Here is a 23,245-nt window from a genome sequence, read left to right as displayed (position 1 = left end):
GTGGCACATGTGTGGGGCACATGTAGTGCCCCCTTGGATTTGCACTCCCGGTTGCTGCATGGTGTGGCATGTATGCCACATGATGCAGGAACATGCAGGCAGTGCTCTGACAGCAGTTTAATGTTTGTTTTAGAGGTTTTGTTCCTGAACTATTTCTATGGGAGTTTGGAGTTTACTTTTTAAAGGAAATCTATATTGGTTTACTGCAATAAACCAAGGGTTTTTATTTAGATTTCCTTTCCTTTCCTTTTTTGGATTTCCAGGAGCAGTTCTTTTTTATTTAATACTTTTTTTGTTTTTGTATGGAACCTGCAGATTTTGGATTACTTTGAGGGGATTTGATTGCATAGCTTATGTGTTTGGATTTTGTTGGGGGGCTTTTTGCTTTCGGATTTATGACTTTTTTGTAGATTCTTATTTTTTATTATGAGGGGATGCAGAAAGATCTGCAGCTGCAAAGCAGTAAGTTTTATTTCTTACTATTTTGTGTGGATGGGAACCTTGATATTATATTGGTTTTGCTATGTGTATGTTAATATTATGTGCAATTATTTTGAATATTTGTTACATTTATTTGATGTTCTGTATTGAACTTGTTTACATTGGTTGGTGGAATATTGGCATAGTTTTTAAATATTTACTGTATATATTTTATTATATCAGTGTTGAATAACTTGGTGTTTTTTACAACTGCTTCACTGATGTAGTAAAACATTAATGTTAATATTTTAAAAAAGAAAATAAAATGAATTGCAGTTTGTTGTGGTTTTTGAGGTTTTTGATGGATGTATATTTTATTCATATTATGCTTATGGCTATCATTTCTCTGTAATGTGGTCCTTTGTTATTTATGAAGAGGTTGACTTTAAATTGCAACATATTGTATATTCTTTTAGTTTGTTTGCTTAGTTTAGAGGCAATTTGGGTAACAGATTGTTCTATTCTTAATTCTTGGTGGTTTTGCTCTTTTCATGCTTTGAAAAAGCTGTATAATGTAGGTCGAGTTCTGCATAGTGTGGATTGGAAGGCATTGTGCCATCCTTCCACTGCCAAGGTGCTGCCATGGACATTCCAACATGATATCTGGTACTTGGCTTGGCATCTGTTTCCCGACTGATGCAGTCTGCCAACCCATGTATCTTTTAAATAGTCTATATGGGGACTATGTTTGCCTTCATTTTGTTGGTAGAAAGGGATTTCTATTAGTAAGTGGTAGTGGTTGACTACCTCTGTGACAGGGCCGTAGGCTAGTGCTATCATTTTTTTGATTTTGATAGCGAATTGGCTGTTAGTGGACTTTTCTCCACAAAGGGCCTGATTACGAATTTGGCGGTCCAACAGCCCAAACGATGCGGCTTCTAGAAGACCGCAGTGCCGGCGATCTCTCGACAGCCCTATTGAGTGTTGACCCCGAAGCTTGCGTTGTGGCTCCTGAGATCTAGTGGCGGTGGAGAATTGTTTACCATTTATATTGATGCCTGTGTGAGTATTTTAACTGCATATGTGTCGAATGCACAAATAAACATGATACATGTGGAAAAATAACACCTACCCATTGCCAGAGTCTGGCCGATATGTGGGTAGTCCACTTAGTGTGTATTTGTGCAAAATGGACTTGCTTGTAGATTACGCCAAACAGGGTCATATTTTTCTGGATAAAGATGCTGCTGTGAAGGTGGGACCTGGAGAAAGGGATCCGCATTGAACTCTGACAGACAGAACAGGAAAGGGGTAAGTATGCACCCCAAATCCTTTGTATCCTCCGATCTGAATATGGTGGTCCCACTACCATGGTCAGCTCATCGGAAAGCCAACTCATAATACCGACGGCAGTGAGACTTCTCAGTTCCGCTCTATGGAAGCTGCTGTTCCCCACCTGCACCTGCAGCGGTCTGTGGATGGCTGGTGGTGTCGGCAGTTTGACCTCTGTATTTGAAAGGCAATCCAACAATCTCGTAATACGGCGGTCAGACCACCGAGATCACAGTGGTCAGGCTGCAACTGTGGGTACAGTGGTTCACGGAACGCCAATCTCATAATCAGGCCCTTACTGTAGATTTTAGTGTTGTGTCCACACACTTTGATTAAAATAATAGTAACAGCCTTATATGACTGTGTAGGAGTATATTTTTAGAATTGTTTGAAAAATAGCTTGTTCAAACTCTATGAATATGCAATTTCTAGCCTTAACACTATAAATATATTATAAATTGACATTAAGAGCATGAATATGATGGCAGTGGGACCGCCACTATCAAGCCATCGGTGACTGTCCCACTGCCATTTGCCCCTGCAGCTCTGTCCACCACATTAAGATGGCGGGCAGATGGTGAGCGGGCAGAGAGACCATCCGCCACAAATTCGAGGGGCTCCTTGACTGTCGGACAACAGTGGCAGTGCCTGCTCATGCACCGTCATAGGGATTACAATGTCCCTTTCTGCTGGCCATTTCATGGTGGTTAACCCGCCATTAAAAGGCAGGCGGAAAGTGACTTAAGGGCCCCTTCCCGGCTGGCCCTCTGCAATGGGCCCTGCCCCCCTTCCCCTCTGGCCCTCAGCTATGGGCCTTGGGAGGCACCTATGGTGCCTCCATAAACATCCATGTACCATGTGGCAGGCACCGCCTGCAGGGATGTTCACAAACATGCCTCGCCGCATTGAGGCTTGTGCTGCAGCCCTTTTTCTACAAATAACTACTCAGATGGATTAAAGGTCGCCTTGTTTCTGCGGTGGGCATGGAGTCTCGAGATCTCCTCCTGCTTCATCAGGACCTTATAAAAATGCTACTGTGTGATGTGAACAAAATGAAATTGGTACTCCGGACATCCGTCTAGGCTGTCATGGAGGAAGGCCTCCCTCCATGACAGCCTAGACGGATGTCCGGAGTACCGACGGACAGAGCGGTGCTCCGTTTCTACCTGCGCTGTAGCCAGGTGAGGTGGGGCGTATATTCCCCGCAAATTGGGCGAATTTCAGGTGATACCAATTTCACTTTTTCTTATTTGTTCACATCACGCAGTAGCATTTTTATAAGGTCCTGATGAAGCAGGAGGAGATCTCGAGACTCCATGTCCACCGCAGAAACATGTCGACCTTTAATCCATCTGAGTAGTTATTTGTATAAACTACCTTGCACTGTTTTTATTGTTGGGTGTGGATAGGATACTATTAAAATATATTTTTTCCACTTCCACAACCCAATCTTAAAGCACTCACTTTTTTAGATTAAGCACCGTTATTTGATCATACTTTTTGCACTGCTAGTCAGTTTACCCTCCTTATGCCACATAAACCAAGCTACCACATTTGAGTTCGATACCACTTGATTGGGTTACAGTTCACCTAATCTTTAGTGGTTGTACATCACTTCCTTCGGCTGAAGGATCCCAAATGATGTAGGGCGGCACAGGACAGGTATCTGATGGGAATCATTTGATGGTCACCACGTATCATTTTATATGGACCTCGTGACTGTTCCCTAATCAAACACATAGTTTTAGATAGTTTACTACTTTCCTTGACCTACTGTTATCTTTGTTAGAATTACGGTATAGGGGATGATATCATTGTACGGTCATTAAATATTCCCCTCTGACCCTCCTTGTCTTTATTTAAGTTAAAATCCAGGCCTTCCTCTATGCCTGACAGAAAAAGAAATGAGACATCATGTAACTTCTATTATTCCATATTCCTCTGTGTACCTTAATTTATTCATTTTTTTAGGGCAGACATTGCATTATTTTCCTGTTAGTATAGCTTGTACCTTCTGTAGATACCATACTTGCAATGGGAAGACCTACATTAACATATATTTGCTGAGATTAACAATGGTTCTGTAATCTCCCGTCAACCAGTGATGGCGTGGCCCAAGCTGTATCAATTAGGGTTGTTCAACTCTGGTGTCCTGGCCTGCGGACTCACTACTATTGTACGCAAACTGAATTCAATGTACACAACTATTAGCAAGTCACTCTCAGCATAGTGAGGCTGTGCAGACAAAGGCATGCACAGGATGTCGATATGGGATAGAAACTCAATTCTCAGAAAAAAAACAACACGCTAAGATATAGTATCTCAATGTCCAGCCAGTGTTTTTACTTTGAAAAAAGGAAAACACTTTAATTCACACACAACTTACCACCTCACAGACAAGTACAAATTAATAGTACCTTCTCAGGGAGATCCCCATTATTTTTCTCAGACCAAATTCTCAACCTATACCCTATACAGAGGGGAGAGATCACTTTATACTGACCCTTGCATAGGGGTGGGGGATGAACCAGTGCTAGTGCAATTGAGCCCCCTTGCACGCTGCATGCCATAAGGGAGAGCCATACAGCAGCATGATCCTTTGGGATCCAGACCCTCTAGTCTCATATCAACCCTTAGCTTCTCATCAAGTAGTTTTTTAAGCACCACTTGAAAAAGATAAACTTCCTCTGTGGTGGCAAAACCGTTTGGTTCAAGGTAGAATGCCTTTCATAAAGAACCCCCTTACTCTTGTGAAATTAACAGAGCTGTTAATGATCATTTATGTGACTTAAAACAGTCTTAAAACATAGAGAGTCCCCTAACATCGATAATATCACTATATAGGAGCTCAACACTTAGCTGAAAAAATGTTGATTATTCGTATAATACCTTCCTAGCAATTCTTTATAGGCTTGAGACTCAAGAAAGATGACACATCCACAACTTCTCTAGCTTAGAATGACATGCCTGTCCACTAAGATTAATAGATTTGCTACCATTCAGTGCTAAATCTCATTCTTCATGCAGAATGCTGGAATACACTAAAGCCCATATTTATCATGGGATTGCACTGCCCTTGTGCCTCGTGAGGGTGATGAAAAACCTTGAATGATATTTACCAAGCCATGCAAGGCTATCTTACATGACTCTGCATGACTTGGTAAATGTGGAGTAACACAAGTCAGCGCAGGTTGCTGCCTTGCGTTAGTCTGCCCTAAGGAGGCATTACATGGGAGAAGTGTGGGTGTTCCCACGCATCCACTCATGCTTATTGGCGCTTTCCCATATTTGCCATTAGTGGTAGACCTGGGAATTCCTCAAAATGCTGAGCCTCCCCAGGACAGGTGTTGCATGGAGAATATGTTGAGTTCTACCCGTTGTTTCCTCTTTCTATGTGGGCTTCATTCTGCAGCACACATAAAAAAAGGAAAACACCTATGAGGATTGTTTTTGTGTAGGAAGGTATGCCTTCCTGCATAATATCAATCCTGCCTAAATGCAGGCATCTTTGCACAGTGGTGCAAGGATGCCTACATTGGTGCTAGGCAGCAGTTTGTGCACCAGAGCAGGCAGGGAGCAGGAATACATACGTATAATGTTAAATACGGGCATTCCTGCTCTCTCTCTTTCATGTAGCGCAGCAAGGTGACTTGTTGTTTTGTGTTGCGTGTAAATTTGATAAACATGCCCATAAATAAATTATAATGTGGAAACCAAGTAACAAGACAGTGTACAATTACCCAAATAATGCCAACAAAAGCCACATACAATTACATACATTGATGCCCATCTGTGTGCTTCTAAATGCTTGTGGATGCAATGTTCACCTAATAATTAATTTGCAACATTAAAACGCAATTATGCATCACCTACCAGATCATGCCCTGGTTGAAGATTAATCCAAGGACATTGCCACTGATATCAAATTCACAGTAGGAAGGCTGCAAAGGCAAACAGATTGCTTTATGAAAAATGCAAAATAGAATTACAAATGGAAAATGCACACGTGTACTAAATTTCGAAAAGATAAAAGAGAGTTCGTTACAGTGTATGCTCGATAAAATTAGAACCCCATTTTTGGTAAAGAAAATTCAAGGGTTTGGGCAGAAACACCGCAGTCTTGATGTGAGCTGGGACTGAGCTTGCACAAGGCTACAAGGATAAGGACCTTATTGTGACTTTGGTAGTCTTCAAGCGGGCCGCCCTGCTGCCGCCCCACTCCGAGACCACCAAAGCCATTAAAGACCGCCTGCCAGAGTATGACTTATTCTGGAGGCCAGTTCTTCAGCGGTCCCACTGCCGTGCCTTTGAAAAAATCACCGCAATTGGAGCTTTAAAGGTAGTTACTGCATGGCATCAACTGGCAAATCCATGCCCTGCAGGAACTGGGGTTGCATGCATACAGGGGGCACAACATGTACACCCCCTGCATGCACCCCATGGTGCAGAGGCAACAGGGGTCCCACAGGACCACCATGAAAATTGTGGCAGTGAGGAAATTCCTAATATGCTCGGGGGTGCTGCAGTGACAGCACCAGCATATTAGGGGTCCCAGACCGCTGCGACAGTGCCTGGGATTGTGGAACCCTGGCAGCAGCAGTGGTCCTGTGACGGTCCTAATGTGGCAGATGGACTGCCACAGGATCGGCGGTCCACTGGTGAACTCGTAATAAGGGTCTAACGGGCACATGCATCAACTATAATTGCATTCGCAAACGGTGCGAATCGGAATTTTCGTCCGTTTGCGAATGCAATTATCAATATTGGAATTCATCATGTATTTCGCAATTTTAGGAATCGCAATCATGTTGCGATTTCTAAAATTGCGATTGCATTTCAGAAATCGCAATTTCAGATTTCTTAAATGCAATGCATGATCATTTTTAAATTGCGAATTGGCAATTAGGAAGTGGTAAATTAGCATGAGATTGAACCTCATGCTAATTTACCGAAAACCGTCAAACATGCACAAAAATGCATTTTGAAAGTTGCATTTTACATATACACATGTCCTTGGGACATGTGTGTGTGTAAATTGCACTTAAGTTTAATTTCAGGGGTGCAGGGAGGGGTTCTTTGGACCCCCCTGCACCCTTGAAATTGCATTTTCAATTTGCGATTCGCAAATTGAAAATCGCAAATTGTAAATGCCTTCCCATTGATTCCTATGGGGCTCTTGGCCCATAGGAATCAATGGGAAGGGTTTTCCTTAACCCCTTCGACGCTCATGACGAGCTGGGCTCGTCATGGCGTAGCCTCCTCGCACGCTCATGACGAGCCCAGCTCGTCACGTAAAGTGCGATTACGAAAAACCCAGCGTACGGGCGGAATTCCGCCCGCACGCATGCGGTTAATTGCGATTCGCAAATTGTGAATCGCAATTAAGGAAAAATAAGAAATCGCTAAAAAAAATGCAAATTATTCATACATTGCCGTTTGCGAATTCTTAATTGCGATTCCTTAATTTTCGCAATTAAGGATTCACAAACGGCAACATTGATGCATGTGGCCGTTCGACACTGTGATCCACAAGATTAAACTAGTTTCTGTGAGAAGAACGTGTCTCACATTTCTTAGTGTGTGTTATGTGCAGTTTATGTGCAAAGGTTTACCAAACATTTACACAGATATGATGTAAAGAGCATAATGGTCCTAGGCAAGTTTGTGAAAGTGAACTAACGTTTTTTAAAGCAGTACAAGAGACACACTGAAGAAAAGGATCCAATATAGTTCATAGCTGATTTTACTTTTGACAGCAGAAGGCAAAGCCACATCATTAATATCATCATGTAACATTTAATGTCGCACCCACCATCCGGGGATCTGAGAACATAATCAGCAGTACTGAGAAAGATGAAGTAGAATGTGACTGTATGCTGTGCTCCGGATACACTAACCCATAGACAGTCTGTCGATAATTGCATATGTTTTAAATTAAACTTTCTAACAAGTATAACAATGGCCAGCAAACTAATACATTTTCTGCAAGACGTGTAGAATATGGTCCATTATTTTGCCTAAACTTAATTTACCATACTAACCAGCTGTATAAAAGATCAAGCAGCTTCTACAATTACATACTTTAGGAATCCTTTGCTGGAGAAACAGCATGTTAAATGCTCTCGTTCTCTAAGGAACACTACGTCAATTGAGTTGTTTTCTACGGAAGTAATATCATAACCCTTACATCATTGATTATACTATTTAGTGTTCTTCATATTATACTTCATGAGTTTTCCGACGCTTGCTTGTTTGTGATCTCTGGGACTGAAGCTCGCAGGATTGTAGGCTTCTATTTTTTCCCTAGGATTTGGTGGGATGACAACAAAGTTCAGATTTCGGGACAAAGCTGTCCTTACATATATCTATCTTATATCCCGGTATTTCCTAAGATGAGACTCTTTTTAGTGTATCTTTGTCATCATGTCCTTTAAGTCAGCAGAAATGGATTTGTTAAGCATAACAATGTTTGTTTGTATGAGAACGACTATCCTCAACCAATCCAAAAGGTTCCCTTTATCTAAGTCTGCATTGGGGAATATTGAATGAATCTTAGATTACTCTTCATTTCTCATGATTTTATAGTGGACACAGCTTGGTTCTCTTAATGCAGAAGGGTAAAGTTTACAGTAAATACAATTTTAATTTCAGCAGTGGACGACAATAGTATTAATCCAGGCAGACCTGCATTACATGTAAGGGTGGTATTTGGTGGGTGTTAAACTACAATCATACAATCATGTTAAAAACTTCCAAAGTTCTTAACAACAGATTATAAATTGGGTATTAAAAACAGATATTTCTGAGCTACATCTTTGCTAAACCGTGGACTTGATTCAACGTCCATCTAGATTTCTGGACTAGCTTTCCACTATCAGAACATGTACCATATAGCTGGCATTGGACAAGCACTGATAAGTGCATAGCTTTTAACACCCTGATTTGTTTTGCAAATGTCTGCCTACTGCTCCTCAGTTACAAATTAGAATGTGGGGCATAGGTAGGGACATTGTCAATGCGTCATATCCTCAAAGTGAAACATAGTTTGGAGGTGGATGGGTGAGGTAAGGCCTGCGCCAAATTCTAAATAGACCCGCAGGAGTCAGGTCCACTTTGAAAGTGCAATTCTCATATCAGCTCAGGAGGATGGGCAACACTGATGTACCCAGTCAAGCAATGTTGATTTCGCCAGGAGCCTCATGGAAGGTTCAAAGATGCAGCACTGGAGATCTGTCTCAACACCGTCAAAAAGTAGCCATGAAAATGATGGGTCACTAAGTCGGATTTCTTGATCCAAGGAGAACTGTGCTTCCTCAGTCACTGGATCAAAGAAGCTTGATGGTGCTGAAACTCCAGCAAGGTGGTGTCAAACATTGGGTCGAGCTATGAAGGGGTGGCTGGATCTCAAATAAGCGAGGGCTGCTCACTGGAAACACTGTCCAGTCATGGTGTGGGGTTATTTATGACTACTTGCAGCTATTGAGTTGGTGAGCTTGGTTTGGCTCGAAACCCTGCTCGTCCTGAGTTTTTCCGTGGCTGGAAGAATCCAATTTCTGAGTTCAAAAATCCTGTCCAGGCTCCTCGTGACAAGCTCCTTCTAGCAGGGCAGCATTTTCCAAAATATAGCTGTGCATTAACTATGTTGGAAATGTAAGAAGTTAAGAGTTGGATACACACTTTAAGCTCACATGCAAAAGAGTAAGGCTGGCTGGGTAGGACTACATTTTAGAAATTGAAAGAAGCACAGTATTTCATTCAAGTGTTCCGGGTATAATTCTGCCCCCTTTAAAAAAAAGAAAATTTTGCACGCATCACAACACTTACAAAGTCGTGAGTCTCCTGACTTTGAAACTTTGAACTGTGCTAATCACAAGCACATTCTTGTTGGCGTTGCCTACTGTTAATATTGCATTATCTTTGTGCAAGTAACAATTATATAATACAATTAAAGAAAATGCAACTCACCCATCCATATTCCAGGTCCCAGCACCAACAATAATTGAAAAAACGGACAAAAACAGCTTGCAGAAAATCTCCAGCGAGAATGGTAATGTATGTAGTCATTATGTCAGATACCGTCAGGCGTACAAATTCCTGTGAATACAAATAAGGAGCGTCAATGAAAACAAGTCACATAATATTTGAGTTTACTCTGGGTCACAAGTAATAGCCCAACTCATAAAAAAGGGAATGTTTAACCACTGCATGTATGCACATGTCTTTAAGCTTCATAGGTTATTACCATGTTTCTTTATAGTGTGGTGATCGCTCCCATTGACTGTCAATGTCAACAATTCACATTCTCCTCTATTGTAACATCATGTTCAGACGGAAAAAGTCAGATAAATCAGCTGTGTTTGGTACCTGAAACGGTACACCATGGCATAACTCAATCTTTCAATAATATCTATCTTCAATAAACATGATTACTTGTTTGCCTGTCACTTGAATATTTCAGTGATGCATTTAAATGAGTCATATAACACATACTCTCACATAAGGTAGTAATACTAATATCAAGCTGTATCATAATGTACCTTAGTGAATTGATTTCTGTCAAATTTATGACGTTAGGTATTGTGGAAATAATAGACAACCTGTAAGCCATATTCAAGGACAAATCTGTGAGTATGATGCACCTGCTGTAACAGGTGGGATCTTTTTTAATTTGCTTTTCTAAAGAACAAAGTGCAGTCCTGCCCAGAGTCTTTTGGCTGAATCTAGTATTACCTGCCCAACCATTGTCTCCCAGCAGGGTCCTCTGGGAACGTCGGACGGATCCACTTGAATAGGGGGGGCGGTGGAGTTTCCAGATACTGTTCCATTGTACAAACTTGCTTCCCATATAGTCATATTATACATCACTACCTTTTCTTCTTCTCGCTAAAAGTATGAAAGAAGGCAGGTTAACAATACAGTATTGGCACAATAGATGCATCCCTTTATGGGTAGCTTTCAAAATTAGATCTCGTGAGGGTGAACGTAATGTAAGCTGCTTGCCTTCAGATTGATTTCGTCCATCAGGGCTATAAGGAACGTGTACAGGTTTCCCAAAAATAGAGCAAAGATACGTCCCAGCTGCCATCTCAGTGCTATTCTAGGATGATAGTTTTCCAAACCGCTAATTACATCAAATAAAGTTGGACAAAACATGCCCAGGAGCGACATAACCATGTTAACCTATAAAAAGAGAAAGACAAGTAAAAATATCACTTATTGTTACATTGCAGGCGTGGCAATTTTTTATTCATGTATGTATGTATATGGCATTTCTATACATTTACAAATATGACATATTTGAGTTGGAATTCACTTTCAATAGTTCAGAAAATTAAATGTAACATACATTTTATATGAACATGAAATTAATGGGACTTATTTACAAATAGCATTTTCCTTTTTGTTTCTACATTTAAAATACATTAGAACATTAATTTATATTAATGTTTACCATAAATGTATTTTTACTATAATTTCTTTTTTTCAAATTTTCCCTGTACTTTACCATATGGAGATATCTGCCACTGGGGTCAGCAGAAAAAAAGATAATACATTTTTTTATTTAATAAATACTTCTTTTTAGTTATTTTTTATTTTTTACTATTACATTTATTTTTATGTAAATATTTAAAAAGTTGCTTGCCTCCCTTATTTTCTATGTAGTCGAAGTCCTGCTCATTTTGCTCCACCCCCTGTTTTAGGTGTTTAACAAGTACGTTAACAATTTTGAGTTACTTCACTCTCCTAAATAAAGAATAGCCAAAAGTAGTAAAATTACTCAAAAGCGTAAGAGTAAACTTACATGTGTAGATTTACCTTTGTGAATAGGCCCCATTGTATCATCGTGTGCCAGGAAAGCTTTTCTAAAGTGATGTCTTTCCTGTTTGGGTCTAAGCAAATTTAGCCAGCATCATTATACTTATATATGTATTTGCCTATTTCATTGTTCTGTAACCCGCTAGCTTGTGGCAGGAGTCACTTCTTATTGTTTTTGCCACAAAGGGAGACAATCAATAATATTGGTTGATCCCCTTTGCTTATGAATCAATTGAGGTAGGTTTGGAATCTGATAAAAGGTTAATTTAGGGTTGAACCTTGTCTAAAGTTGTTCCATGCTCCTTGGGGTCCAGACATTATTACTAGTCGGAAATAGTCTAGGCCATATAGATTGAAGAGGGGAAAGCCTCTTTCAGTGAGTGGGTTTTAAGTTTTTTTTGAAAGATGGTAAACTTGGGATGTTGGGATGTTCTTTAGCTCCGCTTTGAGGGAGTTTCACAGTTGTACTCTCTTTTTAATCTCTTTTCATGCTTTTCCTGAGTGAGTATGAATTTCAAGATAAGGCAATTAGGGGCATATTTAATGCGAAGTGGCGGAGCGCGGCGTTAGCCTCCTTGGCTTAATGCCACCCCCTGCCACTTCTGAAAAGCAGGGCTGCACTTTATTTACAACAATATGGTACAGCCCTGTGTTTCCCCTTGCAATGGCGCTAAATTTATCAGCCTAGCACCAACGCAGGCACGCTTGCACCTTAGTGATAGGGGATCTGCATTGATGGGAAAATTGTGTATGTGCAGGAAGGTCTACTTTCCTTCACAAAAACAATCTTTAAATGGCTTTTTGTAACTTCTATGTGTGCTGCTATATGCAGCATACATAGAAGTTGAAAAACTTAATTTTAGAGGGATCTTTCTGTCGATCCGTTCAAGTCCCCCTGTTGTTCCAAAATGGTGGGCACAACGGTGGGCATGGGTGGAGTGATGATGTTTTAACCCAGGATTGGGCAGAGGTGCCTACCTTATAGAAAATTCCACCAATGCTTACAAACCCCTCCACGAGAGAGAGATCAATCTGGGCCTGGGCAGGGCGACACTGAGGAATGGCCACTTGAGAGAAACAACACACCTGATCCCTTCTGCAATGATGAGTTCAAGAACATTGACTTCAGTTGACAGAAACTAAAATTTGTTTCTCTGGGGCCATTGTTTCTGGCCCCATCTGGTGTCTACAGGACAACAGAGGGATCGACCTGCTGGAGGGCCAAGAGGACTCCCCTTGATTTCCTGTAAACTGGTCTTGCAGGAGTATGACTTCTAGAAGGAGTGGAAGCAGGTGTTCCACATGTAGCCAATTAAGAGCCCAGAAGGTCTTGAATGAACAGTCATGGTGGCTAAAGCAGACCACCAGGAGCAAGAGGAGATCTTTCCCCTACAAACTGGCCCATCTGTACCAAGAAAAACCTCTTCCTCCAATGGAAGAACCGAGTCCAGTTCGACATAAGCAGATTTCGTCCTTGTACCACCAGGATACTCCTGGGGAGGACTAAAACCCAACGGTTGGTGCAAACAAAATGGAGCATTAAAGGGGGTATGTGAGTGGGCCACCTCCCCATAAATGCCCATTATTCGCAGGGAAGCCCAGTTCCTGGGAACCAACACTACAATTAAATCAACTGATGCAACAACCAACAGTTGTGCTCTCTAATTGTGGGTCTCTGTGTCCCCCCCCCTTCGAAGGGACCAAAGGCACTGGAGAGTGTGTCAGGTGCTGCCTCCATGCCACATGGCAGTATCTGGGAGGGACAAGCACACCTGACAGCAACTCTCCCACCTGCAGCCAGCATGTACAGAAAGAACACTTAAACTTGCTCCTACCAGTACTTGCGCCATTGACCAAGAGTAGAAAGGGAGCTGCCTTTTGATAAATACACTCTGTTATATTGTATTTAGTGTATGTGTGCCGCATTGTGGTTATAGGGTTTAGGGTTCATGAAGGAGTATAAACTATTGGGGGGGTTGTTCCCATAGATAGTATGCTTTACTGAGATAACCCGACTCATTAAGGTCTGTTTTTTCCAGTCATTACCCCTGATTTTATCCTTGTCAACTAGGGGCGGGAATAAAACAGTGGCCTACTGGTTAGGCATATTTAACCTCACTTTTAACACTCCCCTCCACTTCACTTTTTGATATGTAACCAGTTAGTGCTCCTGCGCAATCGTCTAGTCGCAGCACGCCTCAATGCGTAGAGGATTAGGATGAAACCCAATGATGAAGCATGCCACATAGGAGCAACCCTGGTGGGTGATGGGTCTCCAAAAAAGCTTTTTTCTAGTAAGTGAATACAGTGGATTCTCACTGTATCCGAGTATCATTTCCCTTGGGCAGGTTTTCTTTCAAAGTACTCGATTTTTTTGTGACCCATAGATATTCCCACATGACATCATATAAATTAATGTCTAGTATTGATTATAGTAATTGTAACAATGTACTTTTTCTTATAAGTAAACGTACCAGCTAGACAAAGAATTATTGGATGTTATTTGTTGCCTATAGACTCGGTACTAGCACACCACCTACTCTGAGTAAGCTTTGGACTGTTCTGCCTCTCACTACTTGAAAAAGTCAAGTGCTACAACTGGATACTAGATTCCCAATAGACAGGAGTTTGCAGACATACTACTTCGGAAAGAATCCATATCCTTTGCAATTAATAACACATTTTCCTAAATAACAAATTTGTTTTCCCAGCATTCTCATTCCTTGAAAACATAGGGGCATATTTACAATCCCCTTGCACCGTCGATGTGTCACTTTTTGTGACGAAACCGGGTGCGCATTTTGCTGCCCTATATTTACAAGGACACAAAAATCCACCCTGCGTGTCTTTTCCTGTCCTTGTAAATATGGCCCATTTACACACAATACTTGGCATTAAAGCGGCGTTCCATGGGTGTTGCTGTGGGTGTTCCCAAACATCAACCATGGAACTTAACACATTCCCAGAATTACAAAAAGTTGTAAACCTGGGAATGTATCAGAATGCTACCCCCCTACACCCACGGGAAGGCATAGGGGAGGCACAACGAGGAGAAATGTTTTCATTTCTCCTCATTGTTTCCTCTTTCTATGATTTCTGCGTTCTGCAGCACACATAGTAAGAGGAAATCACCTCTTGTGATTGTTTTTGTGCTGGAAGGTACCCCTTCCTTCAGAAAAACAATCGCTGAGCGACACAGGCACCCTTGCACCATGTTGCAAGGGTGCCTGCGTTGGCGCATGGAAGCCAATTGTGCACCAGCGCAGGTGGGAGCACAGGGATCCGTCATATTGTTGTAGATATAATGCATCTCCTGTACTTTGTAAGTGACTAAGTGCGGCACAGCAAAATGGCTTGCAGCACCGTGCTGAGTCACTTTGTTGTAAATGAGGCCCATAGTATTGTGACAGTCCCAGCCCCTATACATTCTACAATGTGGTTTACTTTTCCCTATCATAGGAAACTGGTTTAGTTGGTCATACCACAATGATAAATCCACTGAGATGAAATTATTATCTCAAAGGGTTCCATTGCTCACTTTTAACTGCTAGGCCTAAGCAGTAAGTCAATACCTTAGGAAACTGTATGAAGTGTTATATGTAGCAGCACATCCAAACAACCATATACATTAGAAATAAAGAATGTAAAAGTCCAAAACAAATGGAATCAAACAGAAATGAATCTGACAGGTAAAGTATCCTAAAAATAGTAATACCTTAAACCAATCATAGATTATAACAGAATTCAGATTGATAAAAAATGGGCTGCAAAATAGGAACTGGTAAAAAATGAAGCAATAAAGCATGTTGTCCACCAGAGCCAATGAGTATATTAATGTAGGTTATTGAAGGGAAAGTTGGTGGTAAGATGGATAGGGTGGGGAAAAGTAATTTAACATAATTTAAACAACACTTCTTTTCTAATGGGGATATTAACGGAAGCTTAGAAGGAGTTTACAAATCTGTAATATTTGTTGAACCTACTTGCACCAACACATATCTGTCCTAACCTCTCCAGTACTCTACAAGTCAGAAACAAATTATTCCAATGCAGAATTAATTCTCTAGCTTGACGGAGCATATCACCTCCAAGCTCACACTGCTTCAAGACCAAACTTTGAGTACCCAGGTCACGTACTCTATGTTAGTATGTGATCAGCACTTTCCTGAGGGTCCAAGACATCCACTGCTTCCAAGCACATAGAACATGTGAGGAAACTCCATCCAGCAGGTAGTGTTTTCTGGAAGCCACATGTCAAAATAACCTTGTACAAGGAGTTCTGAATTGCTCTCAACAGTTCTGAACAAAATTCCTGGGCACCGACATTCAGTACAGGGAGAGAAACAAACTCTTACAATTCCCTTTTGTCAGGCATTTCTTCAGCAGGCAGGAAGTATCCATCTTCTTAATCGGTGATCCCACTCAAGTTCAAAAGCACAAGGCAAAGCCGTCATCGCTGAATGGCCAGGACCCCTCTAGAAAGGAACACAAGCAACTCCAGGCCTCTTGTTACCTTTTAGGCCTCATCAGTGAGATGTAGCTTGCGTCCAAAGGCACAGTGAGTATGAGAATCTTGTCTAGACATACCTGTTCGACTTAGAAGTTCCGATTCACAAAGGGCCTCCGCACATGTGGCGGAGGTCCCACAGTCATGGCGGGGACCGCGTTCCTGGTGGGGGGGGGAGGGGCGCGCTTGTTGCTGGGGCCCGCACTTGTTGGTGAACATCCACAATGAGTGACAGCAGTGCAGATGGCCCGCCATGAGTGTGGGTCCCCACCATGAATGTGGGACCTACGCCAAGACTGCAGGGCCTCCTACACGAGTGATGAGGCCCTTTGTGAATCGGCCCCAGGGTGTCTGCTAAAAAACATGTAAATTATAACTAGAATGCTTGAATTAGCCACATGTAACTACTCAGGTGATATTGTAGTCTAACATGTTTTACCCACTTTACTAATCTAGAGAGATAACATCTATATGCAAATCAGACTTGGTGCTGCTCAACCAGGAACATGCCAGCTTGACCTGCCAGGTCAGATACATTCCAGATGGAAAAATAATCAACTCTAGACACATTTTGGGTATTTTGAATGATTGAGGTGCAGCTTGAGTCCAATGAAAGATGGAGCATAGGACCTTTCACTTTGCTTACCCATAGCATTTACAGTCAATGAGGCTTAAACATAGCACTTGTGACATCTCACTTTGAAAAATAAAGCGATGGGTGGAGTGCTTGAATGAATCTCAAGAATGAATCTCATCTCTGATGATTGCAGGGTTTGATCCTCCTGAATCTTGCTGAGAAATTTGAATTTGTTAGAGACCAATTTAATGTTGTACTTCAAGCACTGCAATAAAGTTAACTCAGTTTGCTATTCTTCCCCTCTGTTGAATTTTGATGGGGAGATTGTATGTCAAAATGTGAATTTTATCATTTGCTGTTTCGAATGAATTGAAGAATATTTTATTATAACATTGATCTGGTGGTGGTTTGTTTTCCTGACTGTGGTAGGAGAATCAAGTGAACTTGATCCTATACATATGTTGCTGTGTATCCTGATTTAAAGTGGCTTTCTTTCTCGTGCATTCTGCCAACGCAACAGGAAGAATGAATAAATGAGTAGAATCGTTGTGGTTGTGTGTCTTTTTCAATAATCTAGTGACTCAGGGCGTGATGTATGACCCTTTTTGCGACTGAAAACCGGAGGACCTCCTGTTTGCGTCTGTAAAAAAGGGTAATAGCATGTACAAATGCTATTTTGTGAGTCACTGACTCGTAAAATAGCATGTGCGACTCTCATTATTAGGAAGGGACGCTATGTACTAATGTTTTGCAACCACATTTGCGGTCGCAAAACACTTGTAGTTTACCACCTACTTCAAGTAGCTGGTAAACCACTCACTTTGTGAGTATGTTGGAAAATATTTTTTAAGAGCAGGCATTGTCCCAGAGACCACTGCCTGCCCTTAAAAAAATTAAACTGAAAAGTTTAATTTTGCTTTTTTAAATGCATCCCGTTTTCCTTTAAGGAAAACGGGCTGCATTTTTTTTTAAAAACTGCTTTATTAAAAAAGCAGTCCCAGACATGGTGGTCTGCTGAGCCTAGCAGGCCACCATCCCTGGGAGGGCCTGTCATTCCCAATGGGCTCACAAATTGTGGGAGGCTCATTAATATTTATGAGCCTCACAATTTGCGACCCCTTTGGGAATCGCAAACAGTGTTAAACACACTGTTGTACATGCAAAATAGCGCCTCGCAAATTGCCATTCGCAAATGACTCGTAATTTGCAATGCGCTATTTTGCAGGTCATACATCTGGCCATCTGTCTCCGGTAAGAAATCCTAGGCTTGCCCTGAAACTATGGCCTAAACAAAACGCTTCACTCAGAAAATATGAGAGTAAAGTATTTTAACAGCACCAAAAAGATAATGTCAAAAGTAAACCAAATATAATTCACAAATGAAATGAGTAAAACAATGGAAATGTTAATGAAGAAAACAACATTGATATAAAAAAAAATCAGTTTAAGAGTAATGCACATTTATAGAAAATACCACATAAAACAGAGGGTATCTCATTAGTACATATTACTCCAGCATTCATGGGTGACCAGATATTAGGTGCCTTTGTAGACAGCCACAATGGAGTTCTGGTAAGGTGAAGCCTAATGTTTTGTGTCAGTCAGAAGGCAGAAACAGCCTTATATAACATTACCTTAACCACTCAATGTCTATACCAGTGGGATGTGTGCCGGCAAGGAAGTTGGCGGGGCTGCAGTGGCCACGGGCTGCACCCCACAACCCCAATGTGGTAGATCTTATGAGGGGCCCTCGGTAGGCACCAGAGCAACCCACTATTTAAAAAATAAATAAAGGTGGCCAGCTCCAGCACTTGTAGGGAGCTGGTGCAGCTGTGGCCCTGCAGCCCAAAATATTTTAAAATGATGCGGGGTGCCCAGGTGAGCACAGGCACTCCAAGGTATTTTTAAATGTTGTTGCTGGCTCCTATATGGGCCCAACGAATAAGGGTGCATGAAGATAGCCGGTGAGGTTCTGAGTGCCCTAAAACTCCCACATGGTCTTCTACCACAATAAAAACTGTGGGTGTCCCAGGTGGGACAAGGACACCAACAAAAATAAATTAAGAACAGAAGAATAGCAAATGAGCATCTGGAGCCGTTCATTTATTTTTTTTACTGTTCTTGGCAAAGAGTGCTCCATAATGCCCTGGGCTAATCTGCACACATTTTCCTTGATGGTGGTGCTCCAATATGGACAGGGGCACCAGCAGCATATTAAGGGTTGTGGGAGCTACAGGGTGTAAGCAGCCCTCCTTAAAAAATAAAAAAACTTTTTTTCCTGGGATCTATAGAATATTCGGGATGGGCATAACTTGCATAATTCGGTATAGTTTAATCATGTTGAATTACCCAAGAATTCTGCTGCATTAAACAGACTTCCGCAAAAATGGGTAATCCTTCATTTAGCTCTATTTTCTTAGCGCAAAAATGACCGCTTGCGTCAAAGCAAGGATATATTTTGTGCAAAAAAATAGTGCTAAATGGAACAGAACATGAATAGAGAGATTGAGCAGTTGGTTGTGCTCACTAAGGGCCTGATTACGAGTTTCACTGGTGCAAAGACAGGCGGTACGCCACCCCTCCCCACCACACTGCCCAAACTTGCCTCCGCCCACCCGTCAAATGACATTTTTAAAGTGGTCTTGCGGGTTGGAGGCATGGCTGTCCCAGGGCGGTACTTCTTTCAAAGGTGGCAGCACAGCAATAGACGCCTCTCAAGGATCCTGCACTGCATTGACTTGAAAATCCATGCCATGCAGAAACTGTTATGTCTGCACACAGGGGGGCACATGTTGTTATGACCCCCATGTGCATCCACAAGCGTAGGAGGGAAAGGGGGCCCTGTAGGGCCCCATTTGTATCCTCTCTGCCACAGTGTACATGGAGGAGGAACCTCCACGGCATCGCCAGCGGAGGGGAAATTCGTAATATGCTTGGTGAATCATATTGCAGTACCCTAAACGCTGCCCAACCTTCAGGGAAAGGTGGTTCCCTGGCAGCGGCGACAGCTCCAGGGTGGTCCAACCACCCAACTCGTAATGGGGAAGTCAGACTGCTGGTGCAGGCGTTGCTGTACTGCCACCACCGCACCCCAGCGAATCTGGCGGGCCTCGGACCACCAGACTCATATTTAGGGCCTAAATGTGCACTTGGTGTAGGATTTTCCCCCAGCTTACTCACAGCATTTAGCACTATTTTCTTATTGCAAAATGCACCCTTGCATCCAGAAAGAATATAGCGCTAAATGCAGGAGTACTGTTATACCTGTCAGCCTTCCCCCAAACCTTTTGTCTCCACTCCTCCATTTTGCTGAACTTATTTTTGATGACCTTAGGACTCTGTGCACTTTACCAATGCTAACTAGTACTAAAGTGCTTGTGCTCACTCCCCTAAAACATGGTTCATTTGGCTTATACTCAATTGGTATGTTTTAGTTAAGTATAAGTGTGACTTACCATATGCCCAGGGCCTGTTAATTAAATGCTACCAGTGGGCCTACAGCACTTATTGTTTTAAACTGCCATGTCGACTTGGCATTTAAACCCCCTTGTCACTCCTTAAACTTCCCTTTTATTACATAGAAGTCACCCCTAAAGTAGGACCTAGGTAACCCATAGAGCAGGTTGCTGTGTATTTGAAAGGTAGAACATATTCTCTTAGGTTTTACATGTCCTGGTAGTGAAAAACTCCTAAATTCATTTTTCACTAATGTGAGGCCTACCCCTCTGGTAGGATAACATTGGGGACTCATTACATTTAATATGCTGTAATTTCTAGTTGGGAGCTGGTAGCTGTATCGTGTTTGATGTTTTTGGAATTGTAATGAAAAACCCTATTTAATGTCAAAATCTGTTTTTTTTTATTACAATTTTGAAAATACCACTTTTAGAAAGTTGGCATTTTTCTGTTCTTTGGTGCCTGCAGCCTGACCTTGGTCTCATAACTGGGTGTAACTGATAGTTAGACTTTGTGAATGCCTTCACACAAATGACCTATCACCTCCACATTGTGACTGCAGTCAGTTTAGAGCCAGGGCAGGGGAGTCAGGAATTTCCACGCACTTCAAAACCACTGTCTAGTAGCTTCTCACACCTTCCAGAAAGAGGGTACGAGGGTATAAAAATAGGACCTCAGACACCAACTGTTCATTACACTGCTGGACCTGTGAATACTCTGCTAAGAAGGACTGCTGTGTTGCCGAAAGAACTGCCACTCTTCTCGGCTGCTGCTCTGAAGAATTGCTGACCAGATGTGCTGACCTGCTGCTCTCCTGCCTAGGTGTGAAGGACTGGACTTGCATCTGTTGTACCTAGGACCTCCAGAATGCCTCCATGAGTTAGATGACTCCAGCCTAAGGTACAGAATGCTCCAACAACCTTGAACCCAGCACCTGGACTCTGCCATCTGTGAGTCTACCCTACCAAGTGGTGCCACCCCAGTCCTGGACCCTTAGAAGTGGGCCTTTTGTTCCCTGCAAGGCTTTGGGGATCCAGCAGAACAGACTCATCTCCTCTGCTGTGCGGTACAACCACAAACAGCACCCGGTGCATTGATGCTGCTGTGTGGGTCAGAATTGTCGCAAAGATTTGCAGCACCTCTGCAACTTCTTTGGAACTGCCACAGTGCAATATATCCTTGGCGCAGGCCCTTGAATTCCTCCTCAACAGCATCCTCGATGACGATGCTAGACTTCACATCAAAGCCTCACAGTTCCTCAGAACCAACGTATTGCCATGACTGCATGATACATCCTAAATGCTGGACTTCGCATTGTAAGCCCTCATCAAGAGAATCCTTGATGACAACATAGGAACTCACATGGCAGCTTTGCTGCAACTTAAAACTGATTCATCGCTTCGGCTCCAGAACACATCTTTGACAGAGATCCTTGAAACGCACTGCAAAGCCAGGATTTAAGATACTTTGGGGCATACGTACAAGCCCCCATCGCCACCACAATGTCACTTTTACAGACGTTGTGGTGGCGATAGGAGCTGCGCCTTATGGACAAGGCAGTGTTAAGCCACTTAACGTGACTTAACTCTGCCTTGCACATAAGGCAAGGGGCGTGCAGTGGGTGTTGTGGTGGGCATTCCACCGCAACACCTATTGTATTTGACGCTGCCCCCTATGTAAAAGGGTGGCGTACATAGGAGGCAGCGCCAAAATTAAGACTATGTAAACCCTGGTCTTAAGTTGGCAAATCAAGGAAAAATGCATTATTTTTCCTCATGGTTTGTTTATGTGTAGGAAGGTTTCCCTTCCTGTACATAAACAAACCTTCGATAAAAAAACCTGAAAGTAAGAGAATTACATTTTAGGATTGTTTATGTGCAGGAAGGGATACCTTCCTACACATAAACAATCCTCCCCAGCACGCAGACACCCTTCCACTATGGTGCAAGGGTGCCTGCGTTGGCGCTTAATTGCTAAACTTTGCCCTATCACAGGGGGAAACACAAGGCTGCACCACATTCTTGTAAATAAGGTGCAGCCTTGCATTTCAGAAGTGGCGCAGCATGTCGTTAATCCAAGGAGGCTAATGACAGCCTCCGCCACTTCTTTGTACATATCCCCCTTCGTTCGGCTGCCTAACGGGGTCTCTGTAGCTGGTCCACAATCTATTGTGGCTGGCCTGAACTTGTGACTTTGTCCCGGTGGGACCAGATTCCACAGTTGGCCCTATGTGCTTTTTGGTGCTACGTTCCCTAGAATCTATAAAACTGCATATCTCGGTTCAACCAATCGAATTTTTGTTGCTTTGGTCTTAATTTATTTATTAAAAATGACTCTTACCTTTATTTAAACTGGTGTGCTATCCTTTTATGAGGTGTTTTTCACTTTATCAATGTTCGAAATGTTGCACAAATACTTATTTTATTCTAAGTTAATCCTGACTGCTCTGTGCCAAACTACCAGAGGGTTGAGCACAAGCTTATTTAGGGTTGGCTTGTTACTCACCCTTCCGAGGATTGGGGCTGCTGCTTGACCAGGGCTCACACCCCAGTCAACCAACATGCCAATTCCTGTCAAGAACATAAATAGCAGTGGGAGCATCCTCTCTTGCTCACTAAATGTGCTCTCTTGGTAGGATTTTTTCCCCTCAAATTACTCCTAATTACATGAGTGGGCGTACTCATATTATTATCGGTAATTTTGTGTCAAAGAGTAATGCAGAGTTACCAGAATTACTGTTATTTCTCCAGCATGAATGAAATGTGGCCCAGGCCTACAGAATATGACCCCAAGAAAAGGTATTTGTTATATTAAGCAGCCCCAGAACTGGAGCTTTCAGCTTGTGAGTGCAGGGACCTCTTGTGGTTAGTCTCATTGCTGCATTATGGTGTCTGAAGAGTGTAAATAAAAGACTCTGCCACATGTTTAATGTTGTTTCCACTCTCAATACTTTATTTAGATGTTCAGTGCCAAAAACAATAGGCTTGCCCTTTATATATTGACATTAACTTACATTTTTAAACACTACAAATTCACAAAAAGAACAAAGGTTAAAGTGACAGTTATTTTTAGGAAATAAAAAAAGGTTAAAGGAACTGTATAGTTAGGTGAAAATGTCAGTTAAAAAGATACCATTT

General features: G+C 42.1%; 1 protein-coding gene across 1 annotated transcript in view; it reads right to left on the bottom strand.

Annotated features, from left to right (window-relative positions):
* TMC1 (transmembrane channel like 1) overlaps positions 1–23,245 on the bottom strand; it is a 654,455-nt gene that overhangs the window by 140,791 nt on the left and 490,419 nt on the right. The window contains exons 10-13 of the mRNA XM_078677802.1: positions 10,753–10,932; positions 10,483–10,635; positions 9,718–9,846; positions 5,626–5,693 (exon numbers count right to left, since the gene is read on the bottom strand). Of these exons, the coding sequence (XP_078533928.1) occupies positions 5,626–5,693; positions 9,718–9,846; positions 10,483–10,635; positions 10,753–10,932 (530 nt within the window). The remainder of the gene's footprint in view (positions 1–5,625; positions 5,694–9,717; positions 9,847–10,482; positions 10,636–10,752; positions 10,933–23,245) is intronic.

This window comes from Lissotriton helveticus, chromosome 2_1, assembly GCF_964261635.1.
Source record: "Lissotriton helveticus chromosome 2_1, aLisHel1.1, whole genome shotgun sequence".
NCBI classification, from domain to species: domain Eukaryota; kingdom Metazoa; phylum Chordata; class Amphibia; order Caudata; family Salamandridae; genus Lissotriton; species Lissotriton helveticus.
Note: the sequence above shows the minus strand (reverse complement) of the source record. Positions and strands in the feature narration are given on the sequence as shown.